At 38.9% G+C, this 13,344-nt stretch overlaps 1 protein-coding gene across 2 annotated transcripts in view; it reads left to right on the top strand.

Moving 5' to 3' along the window:
- MTHFD1L (methylenetetrahydrofolate dehydrogenase (NADP+ dependent) 1 like) overlaps window positions 1-13,344 on the top strand; it is a 145,781-nt gene that overhangs the window by 31,494 nt on the left and 100,943 nt on the right. The window contains exons 11-17 of one of the 2 annotated variants that reach the window (XM_040059706.2): window positions 377-513; window positions 1,745-1,791; window positions 2,629-2,736; window positions 3,625-3,699; window positions 5,029-5,131; window positions 8,127-8,203; window positions 12,367-12,507. In XM_040059706.2, coding sequence (XP_039915640.1) covers window positions 377-513; window positions 1,745-1,791; window positions 2,629-2,736; window positions 3,625-3,699; window positions 5,029-5,131; window positions 8,127-8,203; window positions 12,367-12,507 — 688 coding nt within the window. Of the gene's footprint in view, window positions 1-376; window positions 514-1,170; window positions 1,269-1,744; window positions 1,792-2,628; window positions 2,737-3,624; window positions 3,700-5,028; window positions 5,132-8,126; window positions 8,204-12,366; window positions 12,508-13,344 lie in introns of those variants that run through there. The other variant, XM_040059707.2, reaches the window with a different exon arrangement.

Below are 13,344 nucleotides of genomic sequence, written 5' to 3'. Positions count from 1 at the left end.
CATGTGTTACTGCAGAAAAATATTAATACATGCTTAGAGTATCGTGATGGATGGTTTGTTAATGAAACTAGTGAGACTTTTGTGCTGTAATAAAAATGTCTAAATTCAATATATTCTTTTTAGAACTTTTGCCAAAATAATCTTCTCTTTTTCTGCTATCATAGTAAATTGCTTAAATAGAAGACACATGTATATTAGCGTTCCAGCTTGAGCTGGGGGCTAACATCGTGGCAGTATTTTTCTGAAGATAAAGTAATCTTATTGAAATTTGCTGTACAAATATTCTTCATTGAAATCAAAAGTTCTAAGTTCTGATATCCTTAGCCAGGCTGACATCAGCAGAGAATTTGATTAATCTTTTTTCTTGTTTTACTAGAATAACCCCTACACCCCTAGGAGAGGGGAAAAGCACAGTCACACTTGGTCTTGTTCAGGCGCTTACTGCACACCTTAACATTAATTCCTTTGCTTGTCTGAGACAACCTTCTCAAGGACCTACTTTTGGAGTGAAAGGTACATAATATTTGCAGAACCTATGACCTCTTTCAGATTAAAAGGAAATACTAGTTTTTTTCCCCTTTTTTATTTAATTCTTCTTTTTAAATTTCTTAACTGCTTCAGTCAGTGGATTGTCCCAGTAGTAGCATATTCAATTTTTAAATACATATGTAACTAATAGATTAAGGTTTCTTGCACACAACTTCCTGTGCAAGGTTCATACCTACGTTCCTGCACTTAACATGTGTTGATAATGCAGATAAAGCCTAAACATAATGAAAGGCAGAGGGATGTAATTAGCCATGAGGAATTTCGTGTGAGTACCCACCCTTCTAGCCACCCCTCTACCTGGAGACTCTTTAAATACATTTCTAAATATTACTGTCTAATTATTCCTTGACTAAGGGTCCACATTGGATATTTCCAAGCAATACAAGGAATTTAGGAGTTGTGGTTCAGCTGTGTCAGCAGCACACATTTGGCTAGGTCTGGACCTCTTTTGTCTGTTCTCATGAGCCGTTCCCTCTAATCGTGGGCTGCTGCCTTTTTGCCTAAAAACCCTGTAAGAGCCTGAGGGCAGGTAAGACTCAGTCAGATTCCAAGCCCATTTTCAATGCTGATAGGAAGTAATGCAATCTTTTTCTTGCCATTTCTCAGCTGAAATTGATGCCTAATGGGGCAAGCACTCCCCATCTGCTCTGCTTTGCTTTGCTGAAGTTAACAAGTTTGGTTTCAGCTGGAAGGCTCCTGGTGCTTCTCAGCTAAGACTGGTGCGTGTGAGTGCTTTAATCCCTCCTCTCAACTTGTGCATAGGCAACAGCAAATTTCTTTGCCTGTACCATGAGAGATATAGAGAGGAAGGAGTGATCAGGCGAGGGTGTGAGGGTTTCATTCAGCAGTGCTTGCTTGTGACTGCTATGTCATTTCACCCCGCAGCTGCATGTGCATGACTGTGTCCTACATCTGGGCAGGAGCAGAGGGTACCCTTACATAGCCAGAGCCTGAACCACCCATTACATGTAGGCTTTCATTTCAGAGCACGAATTCCTTTTTTTACTACCTGCTGAAAAAAAGAAAAAAAGCCAGCAAGATTAAGGAAATCATGCTTATTTGGATGCATCACTGATCTCGTAATAGAAATCAAAATGCCAAAAATGTGTCATCATTGCTGTATGTTTCACTTTGTGTGTGTAAAGATGGTTGGGTTTTTTCCAAAACTGATGTGACCATGTGCTTCCCTGTGCAGGTGGAGCAGCCGGAGGTGGATACGCTCAAGTGATCCCCATGGAGGAGGTGAGACAGCCTCAACTTGCAGTCTGTGATTTGGCTTAATGGGCATGATGGTATTCATTTGAAGATTGGACTTGATGATCTTGGAGGTTTTTTCCAACCTTAATGAATCTGTGATATGCACAGTGATTGTTTGGAAATGTGTAGCAGTTTCACACCAAGAGTCTTAATTTAGAGCTCAGCAAAACCTCTCTATGGCCAGAACTGGTGAGGAACCACCTTGACCATGCACAGCTCATCCAAGCACAATTCTATTGTCAGCCATGAAGTGCCATTAAAACTGACCTTAGACACATAAAAAATACAGTACCTGTGTAACACAAGTCTTCATTTAAGATGCTCATTTCAGAGTTTTGTCAAGCTTGGTACCAGCAGAGTTCATGCCTGTGAGGTTAGCGGCTGTCCTTCTGCAGCCAACAGAAAGCTGGCATATGGCCCCAAAGCCGGGATGCGTGCTGTGCTCTGGGGCAGATTCAGCAGTAATCCACACCTCTGCTCCTGGTCAGTTAGTAGTTAGTAACACTAAACTGATTCAGTATTGATGATGTGGAACTGTAGCTCTTGGCTTCCTATTCTTGAATCATTTAGCAAAGAATGAAGATGTTCTTGGCTTTGTTTGGCTACACTTAGAGTAGTTTACCATGTACTCAGATGAAAACAAGTCCTTCATATGGCCCCCATACATATTTTCACCTGGAAATCTTTAGCCTACCCTGACAGCTGACTAATCAGAGCTGCAGTCTCAAGGAGATAGCCATGATTTGTGCTGCTAATTTGTCTTAGTGAATTGATTTAAATATCTTCTTATTTAAAAAAAATCTTGTCGTTTCCCCCTTCTAGTTCAATCTTCATTTGACTGGAGATATTCATGCTATAACTGCTGCAAATAATTTACTGGCTGCTGCTATTGATGCTAGGATCTTGCATGAGAATACTCAATCTGATAAGGTGAGAATAATTTTCTCCTATCCAGATGACATTTTTTATTTTCAGTTTTTCAATTAACTGCATTTCAGAGAAAAGTGATAAACAAGTTGTTTATAATTTTATCATTTCACGTGTGAACAGTAACTGTTGCTGAAGCCAGTTTTTGTTCTGCTGGGAAATTTTCATTATGCAATATATTTTTCTGGCAAATAACTTTCATAAGGTAGTCTTTTAGATATGGATCTCATGCCCAGAACATTGACAACTATTTCTCACTGTACTAAATAGTGTAAAACAGCCTGTTTTCCCTACCTATAATCCTATTCTTTTCAGTAATTTGAAGACTCATTTTAAACTTACAAATTGTATTTCTGATGTGTAGTTGGGTATGATGTACCTTAAGAAGGAGTGACGGGGAGAATAAACTAGAACCTTGTCCCTCTGCTAAATATATTGTGACCTTAAACAAATCTTAACTTGGGACTTTAAGGGGGAGGCAGATTGAAGAAGGAGCCGCTTCTTTCTGTCTGCAGTATTAAAACTGAGCAGGATCATCATATACCCTTTGCTTGGAACATTTGTACACAATGGACAAATGTACAGTTTGGAAATTATAATCGTAGTTTAAATACTTTGGATCTTGGTTGAAGTTTTAAAGGGTTCCCAGTTTCAAAATTTATATGTATTTTTTTGTGAAACAGAGAAAACCAATAATTTCTGGCAGTTGGATTTTGGACTGTTAAATCATAGACATGGCTCAGAAGCCTGCCACCTTCTCAGAATTGTTTTTCAAGTCTCTAACCACAACCTATGTAATTAGGAAATTCTTACTGAAATTAGGTGGAATAATTTTAAAAAAGCATTAGCTTTTTTAACTTTTTCTTTCAACTTCTTGTGTGGTTTTTCTAGTCTTTGTATAATAGGCTGGTTCCAGTAGTTAATGGTGTGAGAGGATTTTCTGCTATTCAGCTTGCCCGTCTGAGAGTAAGTTGTTAATTCAATCTCTCCTCAATTATGGTGTCTCCTCATGAAATGTATTCTCTTGCACAACTTGTTTAAAATTATTTGATGTATGGGACTGAGTTTGTATAAACCCTCATGAATATATCAAGTCTTGACTTTTTTCTGAAAGCATCATCCTTGGAGTAATAGGATCTGGGCCTGGTATTATTTTTATAACTAACAGTTTTGCTATTCTTTTCTCCTGAAATAAACCAGTAATGTTTTTAAATGCTGTGTCTTTTCTGATGAAATATTAAAGTCAGAGTTTTTAAAATACTTTTCCAATTACGGTATAGTCACATTTGACAGCTCACATTCTTTGGTTTTGCAGTATTTTCTGATTTTGAAAGTTTAATATAGCATATACTTCTGAGGTTTTATTGGTGTCAGTTTGACAGTGTTCTTCCTTCAAGGGATACACTTGTATGCTCAGTATATTTTTGCATCCCATCTTGCTTCCTTAATGCTTTCAAAAGAGCTTCCTGTGCAATTCATGTATGAATAACATGTCTGGATTTGAGAGTGCCATTCTGATGAAAACCTAGAGAGGAACACAGTCCACTAGTGTAGGAGAAAGGGAATGTGAACCACTCGAATATGACCCTTAAGGACAGCTCCAGTTCTTCTGTGGCAAGTTCCATGTTTGTTGTTGGCTTGTGAGTCCTGACTGATCGTGTTTCAGTCATCGGATGGCAACGGACAGCTGCCAGGTGCACGCTTGGAATTCGAGGGTGGAAAGAAGGGTAGAGGTAGTGCCAGCTTCTGTTTTGGCCAGGGGAAAAAGAGTTCTCAAAACATTTTAAGCTTTTGTGCTGCTCAGTTAAAAGTCAGTAAACTAAAATGAGGATGATACCTGCTTGACTCTAAGGCAGAGATTGTTCCATTTGAATTTTGGGATATTTTCAGTTTGTTCTTGTTTACACTGTTACAGATAGCAGGTTAGGGAAAGAGAGGGAGTGTTCACTTTATTCATGACATACCAACTATCCCTGTATTTGAAATGGATTTTTCTCTTCACATGAGCTGCAACTGAATAAATAAAAGTTTGGCTTTATAACATTCAAATACACGAATCATAATTTCCAATATAATTGAATAATTTTGCTCTGAATTATTCTCAATGTAATGATTCCTTATACCTAACAAAATGTTAGTTGTAAAGAAATCACTGGGTGCAAGTTGCATTCTTCTCGAAACAGGATTACTGAGATTGAAACGCTTCACTTTTATGTGTTGGGTAAGCCAGAGTAGCTACACCATTTGAAACAAATAAGCCATTTCATTGCACTTCTTGAACTTGCTTGTGTGTAGAGGCTGGGAATAAACAAGACTCATCCTGAGACTTTAACGGAAGAGGAGATCAGCAAATTTGTGCGCCTTGACATTGACCCATCAACCATAACATGGCAAAGAGGTATGTAGTCAGAATGCCTCACTTCATCTTGGATTTCATCATAACTTATCTCCTAATTTGCTTATTTTTACCAGAATTAGAGCTGTTTCTGCTCTGACAGCAAGAATCCCCAATTTGCAAGTGGGAAGTGTGGGTTCATAACAAATGCAGGTGCAGCATGTTACTTTAAATTTGGTCAAGTATTGGCAGTAACTCAAGAGACTTTGCTAAAATTCTGAGAAATAGGTTTCTTTGACAGTTTAGATACATCCCCAGTCACTCTCACATTAGGTAATACCTAACTCCAGACACGTGTAAGTCTGCATTTTGCAAATCTTAGCCATTCTTTTCTTAACTGTGTCTGTTATAGTTCTAGATTATTTGTATTTATTCTTCTTGATTTTGGTCCCTCATCTTCCCAAGCCCAGCAGCCTGGGTAGCTCAGGAGACTTAATAGGCTAAAGGGATTATGTGTTTCTCTGATTTTTGAAGTCTCTTGTGTTGTTTGCTTCATTTGGAAAAAGATATGAAGGATGTGGTACTGTTGCCAAGAAAACTGATATCCACTCTGATACCCGCAGACAACTCCCCTCTGCTTTTTCCAGCTCTATTGCTGGGTCAAATTTCAGTGTTTACCTCAATTTCTATACCTATCTTTTTCTTCCTTAGGGAAATAAATGCTGCATAAAGTTTTAAGCTAAATACCACTGGATTTTATTTTCTTTCTTAGTTCTCAAACACTGAAGTTATGGCTGTTAAATGGAATGTATTGTGACGCTTAGAAAAAAGAGAAGGGAGGAGTCTTGGCCCTGCTTTACTGTGCCCTTTGTGTGCATGTCGTCTCAGACTTGGGATATTTTTCTCAAGATAATTCTGGGGATGTGGCATAAGGTGTTTTTTATTAGTCACACAGTGTGTCTGGAAGAGACCTGTATTAGGATAAAGGAGTAATATAAATGTTTAGTGTAATATGACTCCTCTTTTTTATCAGCATGGGTTTGGGAGGAGGCAACATTGCTCAACAGCTGTTAACCTCAAGGGAGTTATTTAATTAATTTCAAACAATGTTAGTGAAATTTTTATTCCACACAGATCTATATGATGTACATACCTTAAACATTTTAGAAAAAAAAAACAAAACAACAACAAAACCCTGGGTTTAGGAATGGTTTAGATAATTTGGAGAATGTTTTATTTAGAATTGTTTCTGTCGTCCATATGTCTATGAAGCTTGTTACATACCAGGGAATTTGTAGGGAAAAAGAGCTAAGCCATCAGATATTCTGAAAATTATTTTAGTCAGGACCTGTTTCCATAGAAGTACCACAAACTTTCAGTTCATTGTCAGCTTACACTAACTTGAAAATGTACAATATACTGAAAAGTGGGAAAGCTTTCCCCTTCTTTCCCTGATTGTCAGATTCTGTTTACATCTCTAGAGGATAAGGAAGTGGATACATTAAACCTAACACTTATTTGAACCTAAACCTTAGTGAAAGGTTTACTTTGGGTGGAGGAAGAGGGAAGATTTGGAGAAGGAAAAACTGCATTCATGGCAAAACCAGTTATTTCTTATTTTATTACTACTTAGTGCAGCCATTGGAATCTTCTTGGAGAGTGAGTGTGAGAAACTAAGTTTATCTCGGTGATCAGGAGTTGCAGGAGCAGTTACAATTTCATGGTAGGGGTGTGCAGGTTACATGATTTCACAAGGAAAGTCCAGATAGAAAAGCAGCTCACTGGCTGTCCAGGCTGGTGGGAAGGTAAGTTCCTGCCCTCAGGAGTGCCTGCATAGAGGGAAAGACATTTAGGTCTGCTTAAGCCGTGTTGTGAGACTGAGCTTCCGAGGAAGAGAAGGGAGAAGTTTCTGCTGGAGAGATCAGCTTGCCATATGGCTTCACAGTGCCATATGGTACCACAGCTTGGTGCAAGGCTACAGCTTCCATGTACCAGGCTCTGTTCTGCAATTTCTGCCAGTAGTGCAGTATTTTAAAGTGTGACTGCGTATATATAGAAACCACAATGAGTTGGCCAGATCTGTGTTGCACCATCCCTTAAATGGAATTCCTGAAGAAGTAAGGGGCCTAAAGATGGAGTAGAGGGAAGAAGGTATGTGTGGTATTTACAACAGCCCCAAGAGAAATGTCCAAGGAGGGGAGAAGTGACTTAAATCTTGATTTTCTCCCAGCTCACTTACAATCCTGAACTGGGGTTGTGGAACATTAACATTCAAAGTCCTTTTTGTTCTTGGGTAATTATGTCATCTTTTTCTGCACAGACAAAATTTTTAAATATTCAGAAGCAGCAGGAAAAGTGGAAGGAACTCACTTACCTTGAGTACTGACAGCTTCTCTGGAGGTTCCTGGACTCTCCGCTTTCAAATGAACAGGATTCAAATCTACCAGAAGATTGAGTTCATTGCCAAGCTACAGGCTGAACTTACTAAGAGTACCTTGCACCCTTTATTTTAGGGTTGGTGCAAACTTAATCATTTCTAGGACTATAGAGAAAGAAAAAGAAAAAGACGATCTATTTTTTATTCTGTCGGAATACGTGTGAAAGGTACTTGTCTGGAAGAACCAATCTGACAGCATAATCATTCTTTAAAAGAGGAACTGGCCAAGTGTAACCAACATCATGCAGTCTTAAAATCAATTCTTAACAAGTCAGTGATGAAGCAGATGATTTGAAGTAGATCTGGTGCTTTGTATCTACTAAGATCGATTCTTCTCATGTAGGTAAAATACTAAATTGTATGTTAGAACACTAAGAATTTGTTAGCTTCAGGTGCTGTTCAAATAAACTGTATTTGAGTTGTTTTGACCTGTCATCAAATGGTATCAACTGGAAGGGAGCAAGCCAAGTCAGTGCCAGTGCTGAGATGCAGAAGTGTGGCTCTCTGGTTACACTGTTGGAGCAGTTGAATCTTGTATGTGTAACAACAGGTATGTCTGGAAAAACCCATGTTCCCGAGTCCTTGTTAACATGTTTTGCTTTTGCGATTCCCTTCTTTCAGTGGTGGACACAAATGACAGATTCCTGCGCAAAATAACTGTTGGGCAGGGAAATTTGGAGAAAGGATTTGTCCGTCAGGTATGTAAAGGCAGTTCTCAATCACATTCTGGACAGACTTTGCGTTAGAGGCTGAGAGCTTCTGCAGTTCTTTCAGCATAGTTTGAATGGCGATATTGACGTCTGCTGCTGTTGTGTAGCGACCTTACAGTGAGACTGATCGTGTTAATGAGTAACTGAATCTGAATTTTCAGAAATAGAAACCAATGCATATTCTACAATGTGTCAAAAGCACTTAAAAAATTGCATGTGTCAGGGGCTTAGCATTGTCCTATGACGAGATGCCTTTATGCCCTCATAAAGTTAATTTGTGTGACTTTTATTTTTTTATTAATCTCTGTAATTTATGTAGGATACATGTAATTCAAATTACATTTAATTTTTATTTTAAATTTTGTTTAAAAAATAAGCTTTTTATTCAGAGTTCTCATTTCCTTGTCATGCATCTCAACTTTGGAATCTGAACTGTAAGAACTTGGAGCATGTGCTTGCTTTTATTATGTGGGCTTGAAGGGATAGCTCAGCAAATAAGTATGTGTGTACTTTTCAGTGGTGTGAAAAGCTAACCTGCATTACTGCATGAGAGATTGTGGAAGCTTATTAAAGAATTTACTGCTACATTGAAAGCCAGACTTTCCCAACACCACTTGAACAAATGTTCCTGGTGTAATGTAGGTAAATGAATTTCTGAAACAATGCAGCATGGAACAGCAGCGTCAGGAGGAATAAATTCATTGTGGTGATGTGGAGTTGCTCCTAATTTGATGACGATCTCATAATCTGACATTCTGGATCACTAAATTCATGAAGTCCTGACTATTTTGATGTGAACAGCTCTTGTGGTAGAGAAAAGGCTTTCACACTTTTGGAAATTGTAGCTTTAATTTTTCTTAACCATTTCTTTAACATTTTCTTTAACATATGCCTAAATAAAGAGACCAAAACATAGTGCTATATTTTTGCAGCAGATAAAGCAAAGCCAAATTGGAGAGAAGAACTTCAAAGAGAAATCATAAAATCCCAGAGCTGTTTGGGTTGGAAGGGATCTTAAAGATCATCTAGTTCCATCCCCTCTGCCCTAAACAGTGATGCCTTTCAGTAGAAATGCTCACTTATTTTGGTTTTGAATGCACAAAATACGAATTTTTCTGTCTGCAGCGCACAGAAAATTCAATATTAGCTAATAGTCATTTCTGATAATGGGCTGGGACTACAAAATATTATATTTGGTATGAGCTCCTTCAGCACTTGAAACCTTTTCATATGTTTATGTTTTTTTCATTGACTCAATATGATTATTAGTTTTAAGCCGGCTTCTGCTAGCCTTATTGTGTAGTGTTTTACCACCGTAATTGTACTGCTGAGTTAAATGTGGCTTATTTTATTATCGAGTAGTACTTGACAATATTGCTGTCAAATGTTGCTTCTGCACTTTTTCAGATAAAATTAATGCTTTCAGTATTGAGATGTTGGACTGATGCATATCCATTCATATTTTAACATGGACTTAGGGACTCAAGAAATAGAGTTAGCAGTTAGGAAAACTCATTTCAGAGCGTAGCCGGAGATCCAGAGAAAACAGGACTTCATAGTTAACAGATGCATTTTATAAATATTTGGAGTGATGTTCTAGCACTCTTAAAATCAATGACACCTGTGTAAAATGGCAGAGCACAGCAGGCACAAAAGTCTGCATTTTAATGAACAGGGATGCTGTGGTTTCTGAAGAGTATTACATGACTGATGCCCTTGATCCTGCAATTGAATCCATGTGGGTGGATCCTTTCATCAATAGAAAACTGACTTTACAGCTAAGACTTCTGTCAGCACTTCATAGGTGCATAAAGGTTATTAGAGTTAAAATAGCACCTGCTACTACAATCTTTTACGCCTGTTTCTTCAATTAAATTTTATGTCATTCTTTGAGCATCTACCTAGGATTGTTTTTCCTGTCCTTTTGGGTTTATATAGAAAACTTGATGAAAACTTTTTTGGGGCGTCTTCCGATAAACATTCTGATAAATTAGAAGTATTTCTCCTTATGGATTGGATGTAGATTTCTCAGGCTTATTTCTTGTCTTACATATGCTGCAATGACTTACTGAGGATAATCTCAATTTCAGAAAAGATAGTGGTATCCATGTCATCACAATGTTAACAAAGTTCATTGCATATAGACCTGCTTCCAAAGAATACAGAAAATCTGTTTTGTAATTTCACCATTTCACTTGAATCTCGATGCTGAAAATCTCAGTTACAGAATTATTTTTCTTTTCCGTGGTATGTAGGACTCTCTGCCTATGTCCACAGCAGAAAAGTGCTCAGGTGTCTTCAGAAGTTTTGACTAAACAAGTGGGTACATAGAGGTCAGCCTGAATAGGGCTGCCCTGGGCTTTCAAAAACTAAAAGCAGGAACACGGGTTAAAAAAGGGCAGAAGCTCCTCAAGTACTAGGCAAATGCACAAGAGTGGTAGGGTGTATGTTCTATGTGGATGCTTCTTAAAAACAGACAAAGCTCTCAATTTGAACAGATTCCTTTGGTATTAGTATGGGATACATCTGCCAGAGGTCTGATAGAAACAAGGGGGCTTTTTTTTCCACATAGATAGCAGTAGGATATTAGTTACTAAACTTTATGTACACTTTAATTGCTGGAGATGGAGAGATTACTAAAGAAATTGCAGTTCTTGATCGCTGCCAGCATTGCATTCCTATCACATAATACATTAGTGGCTTTTCTTTTCTTCTCTGTTTATGTTTGACAGCATGTGGCCTGAGTTTTACTAAGAGAGAATTAGTACAAATACTTCTAATTTATATCCTTAAAGAAAAGTAAAAACTATTATTTACATTGTGCTGAAATGCTGCACAGTATGCACGTGTTTCTACAAGAGCAATATAACTGATGCCACATATAGTTCTTTGTGCTTTTTGACTTACATATTTGTTCATTTAATTTAAAAAAAAAAGGGCAGAAATATATTTTATGTTTTCATAGGTCAAGCACAAGACTTAACAGCATAGACTCTAAAATTTTATCTTAAGTATAAAAAGAATGATCAAATGTAACAAGAATGTTTTTGAAACCAGAATAAAAAGCTGTTGAAGATCATCACAGAAAAAAAAAAAAAAAAATTAAAAAACCCTCCACAATGTAGTGTTCCTTTGCTCAGGCCAGTAGAGCTCAAAAGACATCTGGTGATCTTCTGTTTCTGCCACAGAAAAAATATTCTTGATCCTTCAGGGAGCTTCTCTAAGGATGATGTGAGCTAAGGGGCTAAGCAGTCTGCCACACTGGTCCTCAAATAAATGTACTGTAGTGGCGAATATTAATGAGGGAATATAAGGAGTTTGGAGTTCACAGAATCATACAGTATCCTGAGTTGAAAGGGATGTATCAAAGTCTGACTCCTGGCCCTGTGCAGGACCATCCCTAAGAGTCATACCCTGTGCCTGAGAGCATTGTCTAAATGCTTCTTGAACTCTGTGAGGCTTGATTCTGTGATCACTTCCCTGGGACTCTGTGCCCAGCCATCCTCTGGGCGAAGAACCTTTTTTCTAATATCCAATCTAAACCTCCCAACACAACTTCAGGCCATTTTCTCGGGTCCTGTCACAAGAGAAGAGATCAGTGCCTGCCCCTCCTCTTCCCCTCACAAGGAAACTGTAGACTGCAGTGAGGTCTCCCCTCAGTCTCCTCCAGGCTGAACAGACCAAGTGACCTCAGCTGCTCCTCATATGGTATCCCCTCAAGGTCCATCACGATTTTTGTCACCCTTCTATGGATGCTTTCCAATATTTTTATGTCTTTCTTGTATCATGGCACCAGAACTGCCCCCAGCGGTGGAGGTGAGGCCGCCCCAGTGCAGAGCAGAGCCCTTGCCCCGGTGGTGGCCCAGGGTTGGCCCCCCTGGCTGCCAGGGCACTGCTGACTTGCGTTCAACTTGCCATGGACCAGGACCCCCAGGTCCCTTTTCACAGTTCTGCTTTCCCGCAGCTCATTGCCCAGTCTGCACATACAAGTTACTCTAGTCTTGAGTAATCTCAAAAGCTGTAAGTTACCATTTATGACTTGTTTGAATTCCAGTGTGAAATTTATCTTTCCTGAGTTTATTCCTGATGATCCCCTGTGAGTGTTTCAGCTGACTTTGATTTGGTTCATGATTCTCATTTCTGCTTTACAGGCTCAGTTTGATATTGCTGTTGCAAGTGAGATTATGGCCATCCTGGCGCTTACCACCAGCCTTCAGGATATGAAAGACAGACTGGGGAAAATGGTGGTGGCTAATGACCAGAAAGGAGAACCAGTAACAGCAGAGGATTTGGTATGTTCAATGCTGTAGAGACCTGTGAATAACCTCAGATTTGATTGTTTTGCCTCTTGAAGCATTAAAAAGGCAGGTGCATGCCAAGGATTTTGCTTTGAACAGCACAGTCAGATATCAAAGAAAGATCATCTTCTGGGCCAAAACCTGCTTGAGAATGAGAATGAGAACAAGATGTAGAACTCATTTCTTCTACTCTGGTAACATCTGGTTCAGGAAACCTCTGGTCTCCATAACCTACTTGGATCATTTTCTGCAATTCTTAAGGCAAACAAATTCAGTGCTGGAGGGAGTCAAAGTGCGGGCTCTTATTTGAGAGAGCTGGTAATGTTTGCTACTGTGCTTTTAGAGTCTGTTCAGATATTACAGTGATAGTTACCACATGAATGCCTGTACCACTGAATCAGAATGGAAACAAGCTGTTGTTAATTCAAAGGTTGCTGATAGTGCTTGGGACAAGTTTATCTGCAATCAGATTTTTTTTTTTTTCTTCTTTACCTTCATTAGTTGCTGTTTCCTCATTCCCTACTTCAGCTTCTGAAAAAGAGTCAGTATGTTTTTTCTTTAAATCGCATTCTATCCCTTGCATCCGGACCACGAGTCATTGAGCAGTGCTTGGAAGCTCACACATGGCTGTGTATGGCAGGTTCTGGTGAGCCAGAAGCTACCAGTTGATGTTTGTAATCAGCTGCATGCCAGGAGCGGTCTAATGCCAGCCCATTGGTGATGGCTGCCTCTGTCACACGGGCTCTGTATGTTTTCTCCTGTTTCTCCCTGTATTGTGAACATCTGCTCAAACTTACTGAGTAATGAATGAGTAAGGCAATGAGTATTCCT

Source organism: Hirundo rustica, chromosome 3 (genome assembly GCF_015227805.2).
Source record: "Hirundo rustica isolate bHirRus1 chromosome 3, bHirRus1.pri.v3, whole genome shotgun sequence".
Lineage (NCBI taxonomy): Eukaryota > Metazoa > Chordata > Aves > Passeriformes > Hirundinidae > Hirundo > Hirundo rustica.
This window is presented reverse-complemented; position numbering and strand designations above follow the sequence as displayed.